General features: G+C 40.3%; 2 protein-coding genes across 3 annotated transcripts in view; both read right to left on the reverse strand.

The window, feature by feature from the left end:
• Window positions 1-1,727: 1,727 nt before the first annotated feature.
• cdv3 (carnitine deficiency-associated gene expressed in ventricle 3) lies at window positions 1,728-9,943 on the reverse strand. Of its 2 annotated transcripts, none has more exons than XM_017453123.3 (5): window positions 9,533-9,943; window positions 7,357-7,433; window positions 6,996-7,126; window positions 5,232-5,394; window positions 1,728-3,096 (listed from the first exon to the last, which is right to left on the reverse strand). In XM_017453123.3, the coding sequence occupies exons 1-5, from the start codon at window positions 9,725-9,727 to the stop codon at window positions 2,970-2,972; spliced, it is 693 nt and encodes a 230-aa protein (XP_017308612.1). In that variant the 5' UTR covers window positions 9,728-9,943; the 3' UTR covers window positions 1,728-2,969. The 2 variants fall into 2 exon arrangements, with proteins under 2 accessions (XP_017308612.1, XP_017308611.1); XM_017453122.3 differs by having other exon boundaries at window positions 5,232-5,397; window positions 9,533-9,942.
• A 7,806-nt stretch (window positions 9,944-17,749) lies between these two features.
• Window positions 17,750-27,128, reverse strand: part of tmem108 (transmembrane protein 108) — a 56,303-nt gene continuing 46,924 nt past the window's right edge. The window contains exons 4-6 of the mRNA XM_017453121.3: window positions 22,748-23,857; window positions 22,360-22,514; window positions 17,750-19,612 (exon numbers count right to left, since the gene is read on the reverse strand). Of these exons, the coding sequence (XP_017308610.1) occupies window positions 19,496-19,612; window positions 22,360-22,514; window positions 22,748-23,857 (1,382 nt within the window). The 3' untranslated portion in view covers window positions 17,750-19,495. The remainder of the gene's footprint in view (window positions 19,613-22,359; window positions 22,515-22,747; window positions 23,858-27,128) is intronic.

A 27,128-nucleotide genomic window follows, 5' to 3' on the forward strand; every position in this document is an offset into this window, starting at 1 on the left:
ATTTGACTCAAAAGCTGTTTCATGGACAGGTGTGGGCTGTTCCTTCTTATTTATTCATCAATTAAACAGGGAAAAGGTGTGGAGTTGATTCCAGGTGTGGCATTCACATTTGGAAGTTGTGAAACAAGCCATCCTTAGGCTGCAAAAAAAAATTTTTTAATCCATAAGCGAGGTAGCAGGAACATTAGGAGTGGCCAGATCAACATTCAGAGAAGAAAAAACACACACGGGTGAGCTCTGCAACACACAAAGACCTGGATGTCCACAGAAGACAACAACGGTGGATGATCTTAAGATCCTTGTGTGATTTAGAAAAACCCCTTCACAACATCCAGCCAAGTGAAGAACACGCTGCAGGAGGTAGGCGTATCATTATCCAAATCTACCATAAAGAGAAGACTTCATCACAAGGTGCAAACCAGAATAGAAAGGCCAGATTAGACTTTGCCAAAAAACAGCTATTAAAAAATAAAAAGCCAACCCATTTCCAATAAAGCATTCTTTGGAGAGATGAAACCAAGATCAGCCTGTACCAGAATGATGGAAAGAAAAGATGTATGGAGAAGGTTTGGAACGGTTCATGATCTGAAGCATACTACATCACATGTAAAACACGGTGGAGGAAGTGTGATGGCATGGGCGTGCATGGCTTCCAGTGGCACTGGGTCACTAGTGATAATTGGTGATGTGACAGAAGATAGAAGCAGCCAGATGAATTCTGAAGTGCATAGGAATATATCGTCTGCTCAGACTCGGCCAAATTCAGTGATGTTAATTGGATGGCGCTTCACTTTCCAGATGGACAGTGACCCAAAACATACTGCGAAAGAAAGAAAAGAAGTGGAATATTCTGCAATGGCCAAGTCAGTCACCTGACCTCAACCCGCTCGAGCGTGCATTTCACTTGCTGAAGATAAAACTTAAGGCAGAGAAACCCACGAACATACAACTGCTGACAGCTGCAGTAAAGGCCTGGCAAAGCATCACAGAGGGGGAAACCCAGCAGTTGTTGATGTCCATGGGTTCCAGTCATTGCCTGCAAAGGATTCTTGACGACGTATTCAAAATGAATATTTTATTCATGATTGTTAATCTGGCCAATTACATTTGAGCCCCTGAAATAAGGGAACTGTGTATAAAAATTGTTGCAATTCCTAAATGTTTCATATTTTTGTTAAACCCCTTGAATTAAAGCTGACAGTCCGCAGTTCAATTGCATCTCAGTTGTTTCATTTCACATCCATTGTGGTGGTGCACAGAGCCAAAATGATGAATAGTGTCACTGTCCAAATATGTATGGACCTAACTATATCAATTAGCCGCCATTTTTAATCTTCTATCTGGGAAAAGACAGCACAGACTTTGATACTTGTCATGAGTACTTGCATGAGCATGCATAGACTAGCTGAACGGTGGGAAATTACAATCTTCAAAAATGTGTACGTCGTGGCCATAAGAATATAACGTGAGTGAACCCTGAACATTTAAAAGCTGATTATCTGCCCTACTTTATGATGACACCCAGGGGAAGAAATGCTGTGTGTGTCAATGTTAAATGTGCAAACTGACAGCTGGTCCCGGACTAAACGAACATGAAGCCAATAAAAAGAAATTAATACCATGTCCCAGACAGCTTTTCTAAGATCAGCTTACACAAACACTTCCACAATGTTGAAATGAAGCAATTCGCTAGCTCTGACTCAAAGCAGCACAAAGATTCCAGTGAAGACACTTCAGAAGGTTACGCTTTAATTCTGGTTTGCCAATCATTAAATCAGATTAAAAAGTATACTGAAAAGCGGAGAAAGAGAGGAAAATGGGGGAAACATTAAATGGAAACAGTTCATCAAAATAGGGTGGGGTTTTTATCTGAACACAGTAAGCCTTGAACCAAATTCACTTTAGCAATAAACAATCTCAATGCTTAAGCAGAGTCCAGAGGAAAAAAAGATCATTTAAACTACAACTTAGCACTACAACCCAGTACAAGGAAGCAGGGAGGTGGTTTTTACTCCTCAAAGTGGTACAATTGAGGCAAGCAGCAGCCTTCCACACACTCAGCAAGCGTCTCTCCAGAGGATGATAAACATTTCTCTCACTCATATATTTATATATTTCAGATCACTCTTCTATGATTTTAATCTTTACAGTAAGGCCACTTTTAATAGAACCGATTCAAATATCACAAGCTTTCGAGCCCCAAAAGGAAGAAAGTGGGGGAGAGAAAAGAAATTTTCAAGTTTAAGATGAAGTGTTAAGTGCTCCTCTTCAGCTGGGATTGTGACCAGGCCCAAGCACAGATCTGCAACTGAGGTAGTCTTACCCTCTCCTCTGGCCTGACCCAAACACTCCCGCTGTACTCGAGTCATGAAAAGAAAACAACTTCATGTTCAGGAGTTCTGCTGATCTAGCGAAGCAAAAAAAAAAAAGATGTTTCAACAGAAGTTCAATTGATCACATGATAAAGAGTCCATCCTCAGAGAGGGCTTTCTCAGAGTTCAGCTGATGTCCCATTGCGCAGCTCTCCAACCATCCACTGCTCTGAGTAAATCCACCATCACAGAAGTTAGCTTGTTTCCACTGTAATAAGAAGGAGAATTTGAAAGTCACTCAGTCCCCTTTGCCGCAGCCCTTTTGGATGTGTTCAATAAAAGAGAACCTTGGCCAGCCAAAGTGTGAGTGAAATACTTGAGGGCACTGTCCGAATGTCGTGTGTGTGTGTGTGTGTTTGTGTATGTGTGTGTATGTATAGGGGGGGGACCTGTGTGTGAGAACTGTGAGAGCAAAAGAGAGGAAATAACCATGTAGTATAGAGAGAGAGTGTGTGTGTGTGTGTGTGTGTGTGTGTGTGTGTGTGTGTTGCATCTCCAGCATGATCAGCACTGCATTAGCACAGCAGCAGTTCACCTTGCCCTGTGGATCGGACTGCACCGTTGGTGGTGGGCTGAGGGGTGAGGACATAGTGTTGTTTATTTATCCTCCAGAACAGCAAACTGGTTGTCTAACTGTAAATGCTGCACAGCTCCTTGACCACCTTCTTCTCTGGCACGGCTCTTGTGCTTGACCACCTCAAACGTCTTCTCAATCTCTCGGTCCCTAAAGCGAAAGAGACACGTTCATAATTGTGCACTGCAGAATCAATTCTTTCTATTTACAGTGATCCAGACCGTCACAACAAGGGCTGGGCAATTTCTGAAAATAATTATCACAATATTCTTTTTTTTAAAGCTTGATTTTCCATAATATATTAACATCGCATTAGCTATCTAGCATTGGCTACTAAATGCCAGCAACCTAACCAAGATTGTGAAATGCCCCTTTTACTCATTTGTGAATTATAGCACCCCCTACAGACAGACCTGAGACCAGAAAGACATGGTCCTCTAAATCAGCATTTCCCAACCTTTTTTCAGTCACAGCACCCTTTGAAAATGTAAATAAATAAAAAAATTGTGCCACCCTATACAAACCCTAATGCTAGACAGCGTTAAGCCTGGTTTATAATTGACGCGTCTGTAATAGGCGCTTTATAAAATAAAGTTTATTATTATTATTATTATTATTATTATGTTTAATAAAAATCTGGATGAAATGAATAAAATAAAAATTGAGGTTGTTGAATTTAGTTTTATACATGTTCACATTTATAGCTGTATTTTGTTGTGTGACAAGTGATCTCAAGGTTTTATGATTCTTTGCTCTTTTCATACTGTGGGTTTTAGTGAAGTTTACTGAAAAACAAAACAGTCAACAAACAACAACAATTCCTCAACATTCAGCAACTCCACGAGACGCCTTGTTTGTAAGCGTTGCTATGGTTGTTCCGACAAACCACTACTTCTGTCAGCTACTTCCTGTTGGTTTATAGGACGATTACTCTGAGTCGCCCCTTTCGTGTCAAAGAATATTACAACGGCGAGCGCGTCAAGTATAAACGCCTCGTCCGTTTGGGGAGGCACGCTATTATTTCTGTCTGTTATTATTGCAGATATTTATCATTTTTGCACATTTTAGAAATGTTTTAAGGATTTTTACACAGCACCCCTGCTCTCATCAGATGGCACACCAGGGTGCCGCAGATCCCCGGTTGGGAAACACTGTACTAGCTCACACTACTGTTGAGACAATTCCACTTTTTTTTTTTAAAAACATCAAGAACACTTCAGGTTCCTTCCAGAGAACCAAGAATCATGCTTTGACCTTTCGAAAGTGGTTCAAAAGTTATAAGCAATTCTACTAATACTGTGAACTATTGGGTGAAACGTTTTGGAGTCCCTTAGGCCATGGTCAGCTTTGCAGCTCAACTACAAAGTTTGGTGTGAATAGATTACAGCAGAGGTTCTCAACCTTTTGTAATTAAAGCCCTGCCCCAAGCCTCCCCCATGATGTGGCACCCCCCTCCCCCACAATATTGGAGGAAACTAGGTATAAAAATTATCTATAATCTATATAAAATCTATCTATACATGACCTAATCTATAATCTGTTTTGATTGATAGATGATTTTTTTTTGCTTTTGTACTTTTTTTTTTTTTTTTTATTACTTTTCGTAACTTACGATTTTCAAATAACTTATGACTTTTACATATAACGGACAGGTATGGAACATGAATGATCAAAGATGTTTCTGAACACTATAACGAGGCTACTTGAACAAGAGAACTAGGTTGTAATAACATGGGCAATTTTACATGGAAAACATGTTGCATTCCAATCGTCTTGCATTCTAAAAATATTCGCAGACGGATTATGTAATTTGGGACGAAGGGCCTGTCTCGTTAGCCATGACATTGTTAAATCAATCAGTGGGACACCTGCGCTTGCTTCTTTTTACATTCATGTCCACGTCAGCTGCTGTGCGATCACTGGGATTTGCTGCTCCGGCTCTTAGACCCTCACTGAACAGAGCAGGCGTAGAGAGAGGTGTGAGCGCAGTGGGAATGCAAGACCTCGCGCTTGCAGGACAAAACTGGCGAGATTTGGAAAGTTGCCAAGGTCTGTCCAAAAAGTCACTAGATTTGTCGTTGGGCACTTTTTTAGGCACCCCCCGATCTCTCTGCACCCAAACACCCCCCCTTGAGAATCACTGGATAACACCATTGCTGAGACATGCTATCACTTCCTTTTTGGTGACTTCTTGTGTGTGCTGTGGTTGAACTTTGGCATCTAATAAGAAAACATGACAATAGGGAAATATTGTTGCTGATCCAGATAAAAGACGAGCTGCTTACTTGCGAGTCTCCACGTGTTTGGCAGTTGCAAGAAGTGAGGGGAACTGCGCATCATTGAAGATCTCTGGAGGCCCCTGTGATGGCCCCTTTTTTGATGAACCTAACCGAGCCCCAGGGGGACGATATACTCCAGCAGGCTTCGACTCAGAAACCTCTTTGTCCTCTGCTAAATACAAAAATCAACAGTTAACAAGTTAGCATTACTCATTTTCAGGTTTGCAAGTTTAGGGGTTATAAAACAGGGAAATTACTCAATTTCATTTTATTCTTTTAATACTTCCTTTGTAGTGATTGGGGAAGGCCATTTCTTAAATACAATCAATTACAGCCCTGATACACGCTGAATACTGCAATTCAGCTGTCGTTCAAAGAGGGCAATACACACAGTACGTAACCTAGCAACATAAATATCTGACACTGGAAAGATATTAGCATACAGAGCTAAAAGAAAGAAAGTAAAAGTTTATAGCTAAATTTGTCCAAATTCTGGCTTTACTGTTTAAAGCTAAAGAGCTATATGTCCCAGACGCTAATGATCAAATCTGGGGATGCAGTAAGCTTAATTAAACATGGCAGGAAGACTGAAAAAAAAAAAAAAAAAAAAAAAAAAATGGAACGCCATTGCTTTACTAGTTAAGAAAATAAATAAAAATCCCATGTCCATGCAACATTGCAGTGCTACTTATTTATCTACTCTCAAGACATTACTGTTTAGATTTTTACATTTATAATACAAAATAGCTAGGTTCTGAGAACTCGGCAAACACGTGACCTTGGCATGACATTCAACTCCTAGATTAGCAGTGCTTCTTAAGACTAATTCAAGACCAACTCTGGGACATCCTATGCTCTATCTCTAGAATATGATATGCTCTAAACAGATGTGAGCCAAGAAGTGTGACATGACTTCCAGGTTAAATATGGCATTCATCCAAGTCCAATTTTGTGGTTAAGATGGTCACTTTGTGGGTTTTCCTGAACAGAACACACACTGAAGTTATTTTGAAGATATTTCTTTCTTCTACTGTTTGGTGTGCGACACATCAAAAAACTGCAACTGTATAAATACACCATGCCACACAGAGTTTAAATCATTTTCCAGAGTCAACTCTCATTCAGGTTGTGTGAAATGCCAGGTGGTGGATGCTTCATGTTCTAGACTAGACTAGTGAAATTTCAGTGAACTTCACGTTGCAGCCACTGAATCGTTAGTTTTGAGAAAGAAAATATTCACGTGTGTTTGGTGCAGCAGAAGTGAGCAAGAAAAATTCCTAAAACATCAAAACCCTTTACAAACAATGTGAGACTGGAGTAGAATAACGTTAATTATTAGAACTGTTTAACTCTTAACGCTAAATTAGATATTTAAGCAAAGGGTTGTTTTTTTTATTAATATAGTATAATAAAAATCCTTCCCTTTTTCATTTTCTATTTGTATTTAATCTTTTACAAAGCTAGATGGACTAAATTAAAACCTAACTTTATTTGTTTTTTTATACCAATTATTTAGTCACCTTTCACTACTCTTAACAGTATGAGACCCTCTGTAGTAGGATCATGTATAATTATAAGAGGTTTTACGATCATACTCGCAGGTCAAGAAGAACTGATGTACTTGTATATGCATATAATGGAAGTTGCAGTTACATGTATGCATTTAGAGAGGAAACAATGTGTTAGATTTGTGCCAGCTCTCTCCTACTTTCTGTGGAACGTTGCTAGAGAAAAACCAAGCCTTTAAAGCATGTGTGTTTGTTCACTCACCCACGGGAGCAGCTGGTGGAGGAGGTCCGGATTTGTTCCAAGGGCCTGAAACTTTATCTCCACTGACCAATATGATCTCACCATCCTCTCCCACCTCCTCCTTCTCATACTCTTCCTCCTCTTTTTCATCACTATGAGATATGTAGAAATTCACACCATTTAATACCTAAAGAATGTCTGATACACATGTCAAAATACAAATTACAGCTCTATGCAAAAAATGTTCACCATACTGTTAGATTAAAACGCAAGTCGAAATTAAGCACTAAAAGCATACAGAATAACGGTTGGTTGCTGAATAAGATAAATGGACACCATGGATGAGTCATGTTTCACATCCCCAATAGAGTTTGGTCCTTACCTCATCATCAGCGCCTGAAGCCTCAAGCCAGTGTAGTCCACCTCCTTCTGCTCAAACTCTTTCCATTCCTCATCCTCCTGCCGATGGAAAAAGCACAAGAATAAAATGTCAGCCCATTAACTTCACACTGTCTTCTCCACTAACCCACCTTAATTATGTTTGCGAAATCAAGATGGAATGGACCGCAAAATGTCACACCACTATACCCACAGCTCTAAATATACTCGTATCAGCAGTGTTAAAAATGCACAAGGAATTTAAGGACTTGACTCTGCTTACATGAATTAGCTTAAATGAACTGTTATAGTTTTTGAATTAACTGCAGACTATTGATCACACGAACACTAATAACGGTCATTAAATATTGATGAGGTTGCTACTAAAGCTCATTATTAAGAAGGTTTCCTACAAAGACCCAAGACAGCCTATCTTTAGCAGTGAAGGTGCAGATTTGGCTGAGGAAAAATTAAATGGTGCTGGTTTCAGAAAATTGGAAAACTGACTGCCGAATATCCGTAGGACATTCAAATCTGTTCTAATTGCCCCAGACTGTATACAAACTGCAATCTGCCATGTTCTGTCCATGAAGGAAACTGGCTTCAGTAAGTGAACATTTCCAAATCATAAATTTAGCACATAACTGGAAGCGAGCTAACGTTCCCGGTGTTATCATTCCTTGGTGGGTCGTTTAAAAAAAATTCAGTTGTATTTGTCCTAATCATGCGTTCATTCTTTGTTCTCCGAGGCCAATTTCCATTTGCATGATTTCACTGCTTGAGGGAGCAGCAGATGAAATGTGTGTCACGTTGAATTAACTGTTTGACAGCTGTATGATCGTTCTCGAGTGTTTTCCAACAGCCAGTTATTCACTCTCATTAATAAAGTGTTGAGAGGAACATATGGTTTGTCCATTTTCATTTCTATCCATATATTTCTATAAATTTGCTTCATTTTGTAGATGTGAATTATGAATTAACACAATACTGTGTGCTATCGTGATACTTCAGCTGGAATAGCATCGTAAGATGTCGTTACGGTATCGTGACAACCCTACTAGAGACCCACAGGGACCATTTACAATTCCCATTAGAACCATTACAAATTCTATGAGGGCTTATATTGTTGAGTTTTTTTCAGCAGGGTAGTTGGGCTGGACATTTCGCTGAGACCTAGCAACCCTGCCTTCTGGAAATAACCTCGTGATATTCCTCCAGCAGATAACCATATGCTTTCATTACACCACAACAATACCGCTGTCTTTAAAGTGTTCTTTAGTGTAGTGACTTTTTTTGTCCAGTGTGTGTCACTATAGTACACTAAACAGATACATGAACGTTAACTTATTACACAAATATTACAGGTCAACAGTCAGTTAACTAGTTACCTAACAAATTACTAATTGCTAAATCACGGCGCAATTTTGATAAACATTTTTGGGGTTATTTTGTCTGTGTGTTTTTTAAAACCGCACGTAAGGAGTAACACCATGAAATATCAATGTTACCAAGCACTCCTTAAAGCCTTTTCTTATCACATCTTTTATACGGCTTTTGTTTTGTAAACTCGGTATTGTACACTTAGCCAGGTAGTTCAGTTATCTAATAGCTATGCATAGACTAGCTAGCTAACTTTGTTAACAGGGCTAACGTTAGCGCCCGTAACTATAACACACACACACACACACACACACACACACACACTATATGTAGTGCAAGTCACAAATTATTTGACCAATTTCAGTCACTATGTGGGAACCGGAGTCTGAATGAACTCAGAAGTCCACTAAACCACGTCTTCACTCAGTCACGTTGCTAATTCAGCTAGCGAGGGCTCTAGAAATGACACGATGACTCTGCAGCGCCAGAACCAATGTCAGTGTTATATAATGCTAACGCGCGATTAGTGGAGGGATAGCGAATAAATCACTGCGCCAGTGTCAATGCATTTAATCTAACTGGCTTGAGCGCTTCAGAAAGCTGTCCGCCATGTGGACACAGATTCAGTTATTGAATTAGCCCATCCTGTCGGGGATAGCGTGCTAGCCTGACCATAACCCTAGTACCCTAACATAGCATCGAAGCTAACTAGCTAGCTAGCCACCAGTTCAGTCAGAGTCACAGGATACAGCTAGCGTTAGCATGACTGGAATAGAGCTCGAGCACAGGCGACTGGTTACCTTCTCAATGGTCGGATCTTGGTTTTCGTTTTTCATCGACTTCTCCTTTTCTTTCTTGGTCTTCTTCAGCGAGGCTGGTGCGATCACCGGGCCTACTTCTTTCCCTTTACCCTTTTCTTTCTTCTTCTTTTTATCCCGCTTAGCAAAGAAGTCGTCGAGGCTCTTTTCCGCACCGGGTGTCGCAACCTCCGCCATTTTCTCTACGGAATAATCTTAATCGTAAAACTTAAATTGTCACAGAGCAACTTGAGCTGTCAAATAATGATTTATACATCAGGGAATGCAATCTTTAAATAGCTTTCCACCGTGTGTTAAAACTCAGATTATGAAACACGCCACGGCTTTCTGCTGCCGCCACATTTACCAGCTGGAAGTGTGACTTGACTGTGCTGTTTGACACGCTGTTCAAACCACGCTCAGAACCGCGCACTACCTACTAAACAGGGTGCCAAAATAGCACGCCGCCAGCGGCGCAGTGCACACTACTTAGCAAAGTAGCACGCTGTTTTAGATGAAACCATTCCTCCAGCGAGCCAACCGGATGGAGTTTCTTCCCAAACCTGATTACCCCGGATAGGAAAAACTACCTGGCCTTCGACATTCAGTGTTTCAAAAAGTACAAAATAAGTCAATTAAATATATACGCTACCCAATTAGGGAACAGATAGGCGTATGATTACAAAGTTCACTCAAAGCATGACAATAATAAAAGAAAAAAGAGAAAACACAAGCAATTTACTTTGAAAATTCACTTTGTTTTCTGTTGATCGACCTAAAGTTCAAATGAATACATGCATGGAAATCGTCCATCAACAACCGATGGATTGGATTATTCAATATACATATGTAATAATAATAATAATAATAATAATAATGGTGTGGGGCTGTTTTTCATCACACGGTACAGACTTCATATAACTGAAGGAACGATGAATGGAGCCCTTTACTGGGAGATTCTTGAGAAGAATCTGCTGCCATCCACCAGGATGATGAAGATGAGACGTGGGTGGAGCTTCCAGCAGGACAACGATCCACAACATACAGCAAAGGAAACTCTCAATTGGTTTCAGAGAAAAAAAATCAAGCTGTTAGAATGACCCAGTCAATCACCTGACTCGAATCTAATTGAACAAGATTTAAAGACAGTATGTTTAGAAGAATGGGCCAAAATCACACCTGAATACTGCAGCCCGTTAATTTCTTCATACAGGAAGCGTCTTGAAGCTGTCATTACAAACAAAGTCTTCTCCACTAAGTATTAAATACATTTCAGTTAGCGTGTTCAATTCTTTTTTCCTGTGTCATTCCTCTTTATTACACATAACTTCATTTATGGATTTAATGTTTGGATTTCTTTATATGTGTGGATATCTTGAGTTAATACCAAAGTCTGGTGAAAATTTCATGTGAATATCCTCTTTGAAAATATATTCACTGAAACAAATATTGACGCGTTCAATGCTTATTTCTCCCACTGTACATCGTACCGAAGTCAATGGGGTTTTTGAATGGGTTTTTGGTTAAATGCCTGAAATAAGGTCTGTGGTTAACCCAAGCTCAAGATATGTTCATGTTTTATACTACGACATAAACATTAGTAATACCCCACGCAGTTGCTTACAAATGGCTAAATGGGACTACAGAGGTTGTTGGGGAAATTAAACATCATCACGCCGAACAGGAAAACTCATCTACTACAGCCTCATTGTGTTTATACTTGCGCTCTTGCAAACTCCAACTCAAACTTTCCAACTTGTAGATTTATCAATTTATAGAATTTTCCAATTATATTGTTTTTTAATTTAAGACGGAAAGAGTTGTCGGAAGCTTACTGGTGGTGATGTTGAAGTCATGTGTCCGTGGTGTAGTTTGTTTATAGCCCAACACACAATTTTGTAGGTTTGATAGGTTTTGAAAGTAACATTGAAAATAAAGCGAAACTGCCAAACAGGAAGTGAAGCTTTAACTAAGCAATGACTCTGTGCACTTACAAATCCTGCTAGCCATCTCAGGACCATGCCCTGAGGCTATGCAATACATTTCATGACAGTGCCATTTACTGGTCAAAAGTTACAATAACATGCTGAAAATGCTTCTTTTAAGTGCCATCTTTGCTATTCCTCCTCCAAATTTCATCCAATCTTCACCAAATTTGGCTCACATCGTGCTGAGACCTGTCTAAACAAAAGTTATCAAAGGAACTCTAACCATTCTCCCATCACTGACTGGCAAAGGCATGAAACTGCGGCCAAGAGCTCCATTTTTCTTCCCAGCTCCACCTCGGGCGTTTTATAAATATACATACATATACACATATATACATACACACACACACACACACACACACACACACACACACACACACACACACACACGTATATATATGTATATATGTATATTTTCTTCAGAAAAATGTATGTACATTTATAAAGGATATATAAAGGAAATACTTGATTTTTTTTCTTTCACTGTTGGAGCAAATGGTAAAGCAAAAAGGATATTTGTCACTGTTCATCACTCCACTATCAGAAAGACACTGGTCAAAAATGGCATCCATGGAAGAGTGGTGAGGTGAAGACCACTGCTAACCCAGAAGAACATTAAGGCTCGTCTGAATTTTGTCAAAACACACCTTGATGCTGTGGCAGGACCTTAAACGGGCAGTTCATGCTCAAAAACCCTCCAGTGTGGCTGAATTAAAGCAGCACTGCAAAGAAGAGTGGGCCAGAATTCCACCACAGTGCTGTGAAAGACTGATCTCCAGTTATCGGAAGTGTGTGGTTGCAGTTATTGCTGCTAAAGGTGGCACAACCACATTTTAAGTTTAAGGGGGCAATTAGTTTTTCACATAGGAGATAGGTGTTGGATAACGTTTTTTTGCTTCAATTTAAAAAAAAAAAAAACTGTATTGTGTGTTTACAAAGGTTGCCTTTGTTTGATGTTGTATTTTGTTTGACGATCTAAAACTATTTTCTATGAGATATACACAAAAACAGAAGAAATACAGCACTGTAAGTATCAAGAAACTTGTATGCCTTCAACTTCCTTCTAGTATAAACATAGTTCCTGTGAGATAGTTTACTTTGATACTTTGGATAGTTTAGCCACTGACAAGGCACCAAGACATAAGGATCTTCTAGAGTTACACCATTTAAAGGTGTTAGTTTAGCCAAATAAACTAAATGGTATACTTTTAGTGGTAATCTATAATAATACGTGGATAACAATTTTGCTAATGTCATTCCCATTCCTAAATATAATTCTTAGTAGATTCTTTAGTCCAATTATAACCTAGTAGCATCACTTTGAACTTTTTGATCTTGGCACAAACTGCTATGTTTGGAAGAAATCCAACACTTCATCGATCTGAAAACACCATCCCTGTATTAAAGCATGGTAGTGGTAGCATTATGTTCCATTTTATTAGCAGGGACTAGGAAATGGGTCAGGGTTAATGGCAAGATGGATAGGTCTAAATATAGGGAAATCATAAAAGAAAATCTGTTCCACTCTGCAAGACACTTGAAGTTCACCTTTCACCTTCACTTTCCAGTACAAGAAGGTTAATCATAATGCCAAAACTACACCGGATTGGTTCAAAACCAAGAATCTGAATGTGTTAGAATTGCACAGTCAATGGCCTAACTTAAATACAATTAAGAATCTGTGACTTGAAAATTGCTGTTCAACAAATGTCTGTTTCTTTGTCTAAATTTTTTATTAACCTTTGTGTCAAATAAAAATAACATTTTGTACCTTCAAATATTAGATATACTGTGTAAATCAAATGGCAAAAATTCCAGTTAAATCCATTTTAATTTCAGGTTGTGATTTAGTTCCAAAACTGCTGAAACTGCCCATCTTTAAGATTCTGAAGCTTATGGCAAGAAAGGTGTACAAAAACTATTAATTCAATTAAATTCAGTTTTATTTGTGTAGCACTTTTAACAATGGACATTGTCCCAAAGCAGCTTTACAGAAATCTATAAATTCTGGATATAGATTTTAATGTATGAATTTCTCCCTAATGAGCAGCCTGAGGCAACGATGGCAAGGAAAAACTCCCCGAGATGATATGAGGAAGAAACCATGAGAGGAACCGGACTCAAGAGGGAACCCATCCTCATCTGGGTGACACCGGTTATATAGTGCGATTATAAATAATTCCCTTCTATAAATGTGCTAATACTACATGGTCAAATAATATAGTTGTGTAACCAGAAAATTAATTACAGTTTTTACATGAAGTCTGTTCCCTTTCAAAGGGAACCTGATGTTGCATTTAGCACAACACTATGGGAACGCCTTGCGCACGTGACCAGTATCTGGAACTTGTGTAAAATCATGCCTCTACTTATAGGCCTGCCATGATCAGGTGACGTGGTAATTAAGCGCGTCGCATGATATATATATGACACCTGTGAACCAAGCCGCCAGCTTTATTATCTTCAGCGAGACTGCATGGCTGTTTGTGTGACAAAAACACGTCATCTCTACTCTATATTTTCTCAAAATCTCTAAATCCCCCCTCCCCCGGCTTTTAAAAAAAAAAAATTTAATATTATTATTATTAAATAAAAAAAGAGAAAAAGATAAAAAAAAGAGAGGGAAGTAATGAGCGAGAAAGAATTCAGGAAGTGTGTTGCGGCTTGCTCCCGTTTCATCACGGGGAAAAGTGCACACTTTCTGGGTGAAGTGTTTAGGAGTGTAGCATGCGATGGCGGCCTCTAGAGGCTGCGCATGGTAACGGCTACATTAAGTAGCTCGACTCGCGCTCTTCCCGGAAGCCGAAGCGAGTTGGGTTTCAGAGTCTCGCGGATCTGGGCCGGCCGCTGCTGAGGCAGCTAGCCGTCTCAGGTTCGGGGGATCTCTTATGGAGCCGGAGACGAGCGCTGCTCTATCTCTTGATCTGTCTTCCTGGTTCGGCTCTCCACTGGATTTTTGTAGCTCACGTCCTCCTTCCGCTATGGAAAGCCAAAAGGGGGAAAACACACACAAAAAAATAATAGTAACAATTCCTCTCTGACTCCGAGGAGCCAGAAGGATGTGCTAAAAACTGAGAGCAGCATATAAAGAGCTGTTTGAAGTGATTACTAAGGCTAGATGAGCCTTTTTCTCCCCAGTGAAAGTAAATCCCTCACACTGCAGAAACTCCCGTCTTCCAGAAGCACATAACAAAACATCAGGCTTCTGGGGGAAAACCATGCGTAAGCCGTATTTATAACCCCACGATGTTGGATTAATCAGCCATCATGGGGAATGAACGACATGGCTATTTAGCTATGCTGAAGGTGGAGGAGGCACTTGCGAGCTACCTCTCTCCATCGACGGCAGGTAATTAGGGGGGCCGGCTTTGCATCCAAACCACGTATAAGGCCGCTGTGGTATTGGTGGGCAAGGCCTATGCAGTAGTAGTCTTGCTTGTGGGTCACTGCAGACAATGACAGTGTTGCAGGCCTACCAAGCAGACCTGCTGAGTGAGCTCGACATATGGCAGCATTCAAAAAAGCCAGTTCTTTCCCTGTTGTCTCGAGTTCACTAAAAGACCATCGGGCAGCATGGAAACTACTGCCAAATGTGTCTCCATGGGTTCTGTTTACCATAGAAAAGGGTTACCGGGTCCAGTTTATAGCTCGACCCTCCCGGTTCAGAGGTGGGCTCACCACAGTAGTCAGCACAGACCAGAGCTCGACGTTAGCGCAGGAAGTAAGTTCTCTTTTGGACAATGGGGCCATAGAACATGTACGCCATTCCCTGAGGGATGGAGGTTTTTACAGCCATTATTTCCTGGTCCACAAAAAAGATGGGAGTATGCGGCCAATTTTAGATCTGCGTCATCTGAACCGTACTCTTCGGACATACAGGTTCAAGATGCTGACACTCAAACTTATCGTGTCACAGATTCAGTTCGAGGACTGGTTTGTAGCAATAGATCTAAAAGGTGCATATTTCCACATAGAAATATCGCTAGCTTTATCCCCTCGCACCTTCACAAAGTGCATGGATGTCACTCTGGCTCCATTGTGACTCCAGGGCATCTGTGTACCAAACTACCCGGACGACTGGTTAATTCTAGCACGATCCAGGGAACTGGCGGTTCAACATTGAGATGTTCTCGCCCACATGAAGAGCTTTGGGCTCAGGTTGAATCTCAGAAAAGTATGCTTTCCCCTGTGCAGTGGACAACTTTTCTAGGGGTTATAAGGATTCTACTATGATGAGGGAACTTCTGTGAACTTCACAGAATTTCTGTGGTTCTGGAAGGTCTGTCAGGTGCCCCATTTGAGCCCTTAGAGTGGATCTACTGTCTCAAGCCGACGGGTTGATTTATCACCCTTGGCCAGAACTATGGAAACTGTGGGTCTGGCCCCTGAGGGGCACCAGCTCATAGATTCTGGTTTCACAACTGAGATTGTAGAGACCATGTTAAATGCTAGAGCACCGTCCACAAGGAAATTGTATGCACTCAAGTGGCAGCTTTTTGTTTTGTGGTGTGAGGAACGTCAGCTAGACCCAGTGAACTGCGCAATAGCTACAGTCCTGGAGTTCTTACAAGAACGTTTCTCAGCAGGGTGGGCTCCTTCTACAATCAGGGTTTACTTGGCCGCCGTTTCGGCCAGCCATGCCACTGTTGATGGAGCCTCTGTGGGGCAACATCCTCTAACTTCGAGGTTCATGTATGGTGTCAGGCGGCTGAGGCCCATCTGCAGGCCGCACATACCTTCCTGGGACCTTCTGTGGTCCTGGAAGGTCTGTCAGGTACCCCATTTGACCCCTTAGAGTGGATCTACTGTCTCAAGCTGGAGGGCTGATTTATCACCCTCAGCCAGAACGATGGAAACTGAGGGTCTGGCCCCTGAGGGGCACCAGTTCATAGATTCTGGTCTCACAACTGAGGTTGTAGAGACCAAGTTAAATGCTAGAGCACCATCCACAAGGTTTACTTGGCCGCCGTACCGGCCAACCACGCCCCTGTTGATGGAGCCTCTGTGGGGCAACATCCTCTAACTTCGAGGTTCATGCGTGGTGTCAGACAGCTAAGGCCCATCTTTCTGTGGTCTTGGAAGGTCTGTCAGAGGCCCCATTTGAGCCCAGAGTCAGCCTCTGAGAAGCTTCTGACTCTAAAGGTAGCTCTCCTACTGGCCCTGACATCTCTCAAGGGAGATCTACAAGCTCTCTATGTTGCCCCTTCCTGCCTTGACTTTGCCCCTGGATTAACCAAGGCCTTCCTGTATCCTAGGCCGGATCATATTCCTAAAGTGCCTACATCGGTTGCCCACCCTGTGGAGTTGCAGACTTTCTGCCCTCCTCCGTTCCTCACACCGGAACAAGAGAGGATGCACCTGCTGTGTCCAGTAAGGGCTCTCTGTACTTACGTCCACCGCTCCGGCCAGTGGCATAAGTCGGAGCAGCTGCTGGTCTGCTTTGGTGAGGCTGTGTCAAAGCAGCGCATCTCGAATTGGATAGTGGAAGCAATCTCTATGGCTTACGAGGCACGCGATCTCACCACATCTCTAGGCATAAGAGCTCATTCCACTAGGGCGGTCGCCTCCTCAAAGGCTTTGTCCAAAGGGGTATCCTTGCAGGATGTGTGTGCTGCTGCAGGGTGGTCTACAACACACACATTCATTCGTTATTACAGCCTGGATATTCATTCCACCCTGGGCTCGAGCGTCTTGCAGTGACCCTCGGGCTTGGGTATTTTTGAACAGACCGTACCCTCGGTATGACGGAGTGGGTATTCCAATGTTCACTAATAAAGACTTGAGTGAAAAACTGTTTGTGGCAATTGCAGTGTTAAAGCTATCATAGCAATTGTAGTCCTAAGCCATTATAACATTACTGTTCATATGACTTGAAGTACAAAGCCATCCTTATTGTTTTTAAGTGGTACCGTCCTCAGTAATCTCAATGATCTTTAGTCTGCATCATGTGGGGCCACCTTCAGCAGAAGCAAGTGACTTCCACTTGATGAGAACTCCAACCAAAAGTAGGGCATCAGGATGAATCAGGCAGGTCCAGAGAGCAGAAGGAGTCGGATCACTGGTATCTCATGGGTATCTCATGGGTATCTCACTGGTATCAGACATTCTACAAACTGCAGTCAAGTGTCTGAGGCTAAATCTAGTCTTCTTAGCATGGTTAATAGCATACATTTTAAATGCATAAGAAAATAGCAATGAATGTTGGGACAGAAATGAGGCACAAAACACCATAAACCATTTTTCCTTTTATTGCTCAGCAGTAAAAATTACAGTGTATGTGCTACAATACAAAATAAGTTGAAAATATGATTCCCTCTTCTAATAACGCTTTACAGCAGTCAGCAATAAACCCAATATCCCTCCTACATATCCTTCCTAAATGTAAAATACAAATAACAGGATGATAAAAGATAAAAAAAAGAAAGAAAGAAAAAAAAGATAAACACAGGCAATAAAAATCAGTACATTACAACAGAAAGTGTTACTGAGCTGACTCTATGTGTTACATTTACTGAAAGACTGACCAAATAACAATATTTTCAAACATATGCTCAAAGTAAAATACTGTAGTATAAAATATTTTCTCTGATTTGATCACTTATTCTAATAATTTTACTCTATTACATCCAGTGTTTTATACTCATAATCATCCAAAAACCTGTACAATACAGCAATAAACACCAGAGGAGAACTACAGAATGACAACTTTTGGTCTTATTCTTTCAGCATAAAACAATGCAGCTCAAGATTGGACAAACCTCAATGCTCACAATAAAACAATTTTAAAGGCAGAAAGACATACACAAACAGACAAAAGGACTTCTTCCTTTCACACACTATGAAGCTTTCTCATCCTTTTAAAAACAACTGCTTATTGTCATGAGGGATCTGAGACGATCTACCACCACTTTCTGAACTAATAAAAGTGCCAAACAAGTATATAAAAATAATGAATGTTTAAATTGAATGTTTAATGGCTCAACAGAATACATTAAGTATGGTAGGATACAAAATTGCCCAACACAGCTAAGCTTAACGAAGCAGGCTAATATTATCACGTGTTAAAAATGAGATTTGTAGGAACAATTTCGAACACTGCTGTCCATGTTTAATTAAGAGATGCTCTGTAACATATAATATGATCCCTAATCTATCACACACACACACACACACACACACACACACACACACACACACACACAGAGATGTATAAACCTGTGAGAAACCAGAGATGTGACATGCAACTGGACACAGAAACACAGTGCTGTCTATAACGGGACTACAGACTTTTTGAATAGTCCCTGCGCTGGTGACTTATAAGGGCAAAAACTCAAAATTTCCTCAATCTCATGACCGACCAAACTACTACAACTCTTCCAGTGATAACAATAACACAGGGTTTAGGTACCTCCTTGAACCCAGGCACATACCATCTGCCATCTGCTTTTTCAGCCCCCCACACACAGGCAATTCAAGTTCATCAGGCTTTTAAGTTTTTAAGTGTTTTGGGTAAGATCACACACATCTTTACAGCATACATTGCATTGCTTTATATTCCAAGCCACTTGAACACCACAGAAACCACACACACACTGCTTTTATCCAAAAAGACATAAAAACCCTTATCACAATTAAGCATCTGTAGAAAATGTACATCAGGAAAAAATATGCAAGGGGGCTTACCCTTACAGCAAGAGTGCTCTTAATTCATTCATTTGTCTATTTAAACTCATCTATATATCTTTTATATATGTGTGTGTATGTGTATATGTATATATATATATATGTGTGTGTGTGTGTGTGTGTGTGTGTGTGTGTGTGTGTGTGTGTGTGTGTGTGTATATATATATATATATATATATATATATATATATATATATATATATTATAAAGCTCAGTCTCAGAAGAATCACCAAATTATAATTAAAAAAACATTTGAGGAAGAAAATAGAAACAGACAAGCTTTGATGTGACATGCTCAGATGTCAGAAGCCTTGTCTCTGTTGATGAAGAGAGTCTCTTGGCAGAAAGGGTTAACCAGCACAACACCACTGTCGCTGTAGTCACCATTAGGGGGTAGGCATGTCTCTCGCTCCTGAAATATATGAGTTCAGTTGTCAGTGATGAATCACACTCTTGCATTTAACCTCAGGGTGTTAACTGACATGGCAGATTGTGTCTGACTGGCACTTATCACAGAAATGTGGAATGGCATTATGCACATAACTTGGCAATGATTGAAGAAGCTCTCTGGATAAAAATATAGAGGAGAAAGATGATGGCAGGTATGTACTAGGTGAGAGTGATTCAAGAAAAAAAAAAAAAACTAAAAGAACTAAGAAGGCAAGACAGATAGCAAGAGATTCAGTGACGGTATTACTGCTACCTAAACACTAGGTGGTGCTAGAGACCAGTCCCCAAAAGCAACCTCACAGTCTGTTCATTTAAAGCATTTGTCAGTTTCTGGTACAAAACGAACATGCCACAAAACTAATCGCTGCAATACACTATATGGCCAAAAGTATGTGGACGTCTGACCATCACACCCACATGTGGTTCCAAACTGTTGCCACAAAGTTAGAAACACACAAATGTATAGAATGTTTCGGCATGCGGTAGCATTAAGATTTCCCTCCACTAGAATTAAGGGGCCCAAACGTGTTTCAGCATGATAATGCCCCCATGCACAAATCGAGTTGGTGTGGAAAAACTCGAGTTTCCCAAGCCCCAACCTCAACCACTCTGAACACCACTGGGGTGAATTTTAGTGCGGACTGTGCACCAGGCCTTCACTGGTGCACACTGAAGTAAAGCACACCCTCACTAATGCTCTTGTGGCTGAACAGGCAAATTCCCATAGTTACATTCCAAAATCTAGTGGAAAGCCTTCCCAGAAGAGTGGAGACTGTTCTAACAGCATGTTAATGCCCATGTTAACACCATGTTAATATCCCATGGTTTTGGAATGAACACATGCCCAATCATTTATAAAAACAGATTCCACTCTGGGATAATGTTATACACCATGTGTTAATTTAATGCTGGTGGAACAAATCTTTACCAATCCAATCAAGATTGATTATATCCATTTAAACATTATTTATTAACTATATTTAAAAGATCCCATCAAATTCATACCAATCCGTATGAATACCACAACCAAACTACTACAATTAAGTTACTTTAAAAAAAGGACATGATCTCTTAAAAAATCAGCATGAATTCAAACAAAAATAGTATGATAATTACATTTCGTACACATGAACACATCTGATGTTAAGGGCTTAACAATTACACACCTTTTAGTTCTGTGTGATTAGGGGGAAAAGTGCACATAGTTGTGTCCATAGCATTTATGTAACCTCTATAGTCATGAAACTGGCTGTTTTACTGTGCCCTCCACTAATATTGGCACCCTTGGTAAATATGAGCGAAGAAGGCTGTAAAAATTGCCTTTATTGTTTAACCTTTTGATCTTTTGTTTAAAAATAAATCACATAAATATTCTGCTCTTATGGATATCAAACAATTGAAAACAACACACAGGTTTATCCAAAAATATATATATCTTTGTTAAATATAGGTATGCAAAAATTATTGGCACCCTTTTATTCAATACTTTGTGCTACCCCCCTTTTGCCAAGATAACAGCTCTGAGTCTTCTATAATGCCTGAGGTTGGAGAATACATGGCAAGGGATCTGAGACCGATCTGAGATCCTTCAAATTTCTAGGTCCACGCTGGTGGACTCTCCTCTTCAGTTCACCCCACAGGTTTTCTATGGGTTTCAGGTCAGGGGACTGGGATGGCCATGTCAGGACCTTGACTTTGTGGTCAGTAAACCATTTTTGTGTTGATTTTGATGTATGGTTTGGATCAATGTCCTGCTGGAAGATCCAACCACCACCCATTGTAAGGTTTCTGTCAGAGGCAGTCAGGTTTTCATTTAATCTCTGTCGATATTTGATAGTCCATGATGCCATGTATCCTAACAAAATGTCCAGATCCTCTGGCAGAAAAACAGCCCCAAAACATTAAAGATCCACCTCCATATTTAACCGTGGGCATGAGGGACTTTTCCATATGGCTGTGTGCATCAAAACCACCTCTGGTGTTTACTTTGGTTTCATCTGACCGTAGAACCCGATCCCATTTGAAGTTCCAGTAGTGTCTGCACACTGAAGACGCTCGAGTATGTTTTTGGATGAGAGTAGAGGCTTTTTTCTTCAAACCCTTCGAAACAGCTTGTGGTGATGTCGGTGACTTTGGATTGTAGTTTTGGAGATTTTCTGACCCCAAGACACAACTAACTTACTTTTGCAATTCTCCAGCTGTGATACAAAGATTTGTGGAGATTTTTTTGGCCACTCAAACGTCCTCTTCACAGTTCGTTGAGACAATATAGATGCCTGTCCAATTCCAGGTCGATTCATAACATTTCCAGTTGACTGGAACTTCTTAATTATTGTCCTGATGGTGAAATGGGCATTTACAATGCTTATGCTATTTTCTTATAGCCACTTCCCATTGTGTGAAGCTCAACAACCTTTTGCCGCACATCACAGCTATATTCCTTTGTCTATATACCCATTGTTATGAATGACTAAGGGAATTTGACTTATGTGTTACCTCATATTTATACCCCTGTAAAACAGGAAATCATGGTTGAACAATTTCCTGTTCCTAGTCACCCAGGTGTACTAAATTTTTCACAGCCTTCTTTGCTCATATTTACCAAGGGTGCCAATATTAGTGGAGGGCACTGCACCTGATTTCTTTAATATATAAAGACCAAGAAAGGAATGTGTAATTCTAGGTGTAAAACTGTTTTGTTAATCGTACATCAACAGTTTCCAGTGGCAGTATCTCACGAGGGAGTTCCACAGCATGGCGATTGAAGTAGTCCATGGTGATGGTGTTGTTCCAGTAGCTCAGGTTGTTCTCATGGCTGGTTGACTTCTTCTTCTTTCTCATGCAGCACACTGTCAGCAGCACAGCTATGAAGAAGAAGAGAGCCAGCAATTCATACCAATTTCATTCTGGCTACAGGACATAATTTTGGACCATTAGACTGCGTAAAAAAATAAAAAGCCAGAAAATCTACTATTTACATACACCAAAACTAAGACCATTAATTCCACTATCACACAATATTAAGTCAATGGAGTCAATAAAGCCAATTAGTTTAGTGAGTGGCATTCAATGGTCAAATATAATGGCAGATACTCACAGCAGGATGACACAGGCACACTGATGGCAAGCACCACCCATACAATGTCCATTTTGGTCAGGCAAATGGTGACACGGTTATCAGTTGAGTCAAGATCAGGGCCTGATTGGTTCCCTGAACCCCAGGGGTCTCGTGTGGTATTAGGCAGTTTACTCAAATTTGTTCTTGATAGAAGCTCAGAGGTGCTTGAATCATTTATGAGTGGGGGAATATTCAGTGATGTACCTAAACTGCCATTAATGGAGCTGGTGCCTGTGTCTGTTACACTACTTTGGGAGGAGAACACATCACTGGTTACGATAGCAGGTGTATTTGTGCCACCTAATGTCTTTGCTGAGTTGCTGTTCACAGAAATGCTGGCAGCCACAGTAGGGAAGGTAACACTATTCATTTCCGAGTGCTCAGTGTTTAGGGGAAAATAGGTGGACAGACTAGAGGGCTGCGATTGTGACGGGGACACAGACACGCTCCCTAAGAACTTTGGGTTTTCATTAAGAGGAGCCTCACGCAGTGTGATGGCATGAGCATGCTGCCTGAGGCTTTTCTCCAGTGCCATAGGAGGGATGGATAACCATGATGACATCATTGAAGAGTAAGGGTAACTGGGGTTGGTTTGCTTTTCAACACTCAAACCTTGGGTGTTATCAGTGGACTTTACTTGCTCCAAATCATTTATGGGCCTCAGTTGGGAATGCTCAGTTCTTTGAAGCCCAGAGTCTGACTGTGTAGAAACCTTCTGCTTTTTACTGACCATCCCAGGTTTGTCGATCCTGCTGGTTCTGTTAGAATAAGGTTCGACAGAGTTCTGGGACCCAGTTTTGAATGGGTGGTCTATTGATTCAATACTAGGCATTGGACTTGGTCCAAAGCTAGTCTTGACTGTGGTAGTGTAATCCAGGCGAGACATCAGCAACTGGGTCAATGCCAGGGCAGACACTGGTGCATTGTGGCCTGTGAAAGTGGGCTGGTCACCAGTACTAGACCCCTTCCACCAGCCAGGTGGGTTTGGTGAATGTAACATGGAGACAAGGCTCCGCGGTGTCCAGCTAGGGGAGAGCTCCTCTGCAAAGGATACCAGCTTCTCTGGTACTGACAGGATCAGAAGAATGCCTGAGGGGAATGGGAGAGAATGGTAAAGTCAGAGAAACACAGGAAAAATAGAGTACATGCTTAATTAAAAATCTTGATAATTCATGAAATTATTAGTTACACTGGCATTGAGCTGCATGTCTCAGGTCCTATGACTTAAGCCTTATGCCTATGTTTTTGGGATCTGTCCGGTAGCCTGTGACCTGTGCCAATGTATCTGGTCTGTTTTGGTGAATCTCAAATAATAAAATATTCTACAAGGTTAAGTAAAGCTCAAGCAATAACATTTTGATTTTAAAATAACTTCGCTAAAGAATACAAATCATATTAAATATTCTCCCACGTCATCTCATTAAAAAAAAATAAACGGGGTGCTTTTATTTCGGAATAGTGGACTCATTTGCAAGATTTTGAACATAATATTAATTTAAAACGTTTCAATTTGACAATTTCATATTGTATCATATCATTTCATATTGTATACTGTATCTGTAAGGCTATATGTGCTAAATTCAGTGGCATGATAGTTAATGGCTTGTGTCTTTTCTTTCAGCTCCAGACTCCTAGATAGCACTTGCTCTTTTGAACAAGACAGTGGTTTGACTGTCTTTAGTTCTAAAACCTCCCCATGTCTATGACTGGTCATGAAAGCAGCAGGCAGAGAACATTTTGCCAAAAACATCGATACTACAGGCTACCAACATGGCCTCTCAGTGTTGCATTTGTGCCACTTTCACTGACACCACTGCTGTTTTTTTATCTGTTCTCTGTTTGTCAGGATTGCTAGACATGTTACAAAAGATGAATATAGAGTATATTATATTACATATAGTATATTCAATAGTGTACAGAGCTAATAACAAGGGGTGTGTGCATTGTGTGCTCCCAACCCACAGGCAGACAAATCATTGAACTAATAGAAGCACTTAAGGTAGTAATTGCATTAGTAAAAAGATTGCCTTCTTAGATTCTTACACTGAAACATGCAGATGATAAGATGTCAAAGATAGAAATATATAAAGAAAGGTACATGTGCAGTAGCTGGAGATTTTTTTGTTATTACTGGAGCCAAAGATTAGTTACACAAAGCATACAATACTTACACAATTTATTTATACTTACACGATTTTAACATCCATTTCAAATTTGTGTTTCACTGTTTGAAATATACTACCAGCTTTTACCTCTATCCATTTCTGTGTTCTCAGAAAAATTCAACTGACAATGATGCACAGCAGTCTCAAGCAATAGGAAACCTTCTTGTAGTAGTAAACTAAAACTGAACTATTTGTTGGTAAATGGAAATGGGCAACTGAAAAAGTTGTCTTTCCTCAAATTTTCCAAATAATATTGGATCATCACATCTTGCCTGCTTTCATTCAGGGTGTAATTGTTCTATCTTAGGCTGTAACATTACAAGGCTTCAGTTACTTGATAAATAAACTAGCTAAAATAAATGTGTATATAATCCAAATCAGAGACCACCCTTTTGTTTTTCGTCAAACGGCCATTAAGTACTTAACGATAACTGTTTGGTGGCAATTTTAATAATTTAATTTTCAGTCAAACAGCCATGCAGTGCTTATTTAAGCAGATCAATGTTAACTTTCAGAATTACAAATAAAATATTTAACGATTTAATACTGGTTTTACTGTTGAAGACCTTTGTGTGATTTTTCTATTAAATGCCAATATTAGTGGATGGCACTGTATATAATAGCTTATAACTGAGCAGCACAAGGTCGGTTTTTCTAGACTGCTTCATGAGATGTAATGAACAGAGGACCGACCTCTACATCCATTTATCACCTAATAAATGGCAAGACAACACACAACGCTGTGGCTGGACATAATCATGTTTGTCCCTTGAAGCAAAACAGAGCTGGAGGAGTGTTATGAGAATTAAATGTTGAGTATTTCTGGACACAAACAGGAACCAAATATAACAGGGGCCTCAAACACCAACCTTAATAGCAAGTGAAAAGACCCTGAATATGGGCAAATGTTTTTAGATGATTTTAAACATTTCAAGCTTTACATTTTCTATTGGCAGATAATTTAGCTTCTTTCTAGAAATAAATGCTTAAAATGAGAAACATTGCCTGCCAATTTAACAAGACTATTTCAAGCTTCAAATGAGAAAAAATGTCAATAAATAGGTTTAATAACTGCAGATTTGGTTTACTGTAATAATATAATAGGAAATACTAGTTATATGTAGAAATATTCAAGATATTTTCACTTGATGTCTTTTTTTGCAGAGCATGAACGTCCTGCAGAACAACACAAAAGGAAATTGTGTGTGTGTATGTATGTATGTGTGTGTGTGTGTGTGTGTGTGTGTGTGAGTGTGTGTATGTGTATATATATATATATATATTTAGCTCAAACAAAAAAAAAAAAAAAACAGTAGGAGACAGCTAACAAGCCTAGTAGTAGCCCCAGTTACTATTAACCATTAAATGGAAGTCTAAGGTAGGGGTTCTACAGCCAGGGACCCGTTTAACTGTTAAAACATTCCATGGACCCCTGAGTACAAATATATTTTTAGAGCATAACCCTATATTGGTTGTAGATGGCCTTCCCAACTAACAGCTCCAGGGTCCCTGATTTGACCCTGAGCTCAGGTTACTGTCTGTATGTATTTTTTAGAGTACACTTGTTTCCTTCCACCATGCAAAAATGCTGGTAGTGGATTGGTTACTGGTGTGAATGTGTGTATGGTGCCCTGTGATGGACTGGAGTCCCATACAGGGTGTATTCCAACCTCACACCTAATGTTCCTGGAATAGCCTCCAAATCCACCACGACCCTGAACAGAATAAAGTGGTTACTGAAGATAAATGAATTACACTATTCATATATTAGGTTCATATTGTGTGCAATAACATTACAGCTATATATAGCGATCAGCCATAACATTAAAACCACCTGCCTAATTTTGTGTAGGTCCCCTTGCACTATAGCTCTGACCCATCAAGGCATGGACTCCACAAGACCTCTGAAGTTGTGCTGTGGTATCTAGCACCAAGATGTTAGTAGCAGATCCTTTAAGTCCTGTAAGTTGCGAGGTGGGGCCTCCATGGATCGGACTTGTTTGTCCAGCACATCCCACAAATGCTTGATCAGATTGAGATCTGGGGAATTTGGAGGCCAATTCCACAGCTTGAAATCTTTGTCATGTTCTTAAACCATTCCTGAATAATTTTTGCAGTGTGGCAGGGGTCTGCTTAGTCTGCAACAATGTTTAGGTCGGTGGTACGTGTCAAAGTAACACCCGCATGGTGAATGG

Source organism: Ictalurus punctatus, chromosome 23 (genome assembly GCF_001660625.3).
Source record: "Ictalurus punctatus breed USDA103 chromosome 23, Coco_2.0, whole genome shotgun sequence".
Taxonomy (NCBI): domain Eukaryota; kingdom Metazoa; phylum Chordata; class Actinopteri; order Siluriformes; family Ictaluridae; genus Ictalurus; species Ictalurus punctatus.

Excerpts from the sequence above, each read along its gene's own strand:
- cdv3 (XM_017453122.3), bottom strand. The coding sequence starts at position 9,727 with ATGGCGGAGGTTGCGACACCCGGTGCGGAAAAGAGCCTCGACGACTTC. Across the intron at positions 7,127-7,356 it reads CTTCAGGCGCTGATGATGAG|TGATGAAAAAGAGGAGGAAG; the intron begins GTAAGGACCAAA and ends CATATCTCATAG. Across the intron at positions 3,097-5,231 it reads AAACACGTGGAGACTCGCAA|GGACCGAGAGATTGAGAAGA; the intron begins GTAAGCAGCTCG and ends CTTTCGCTTTAG.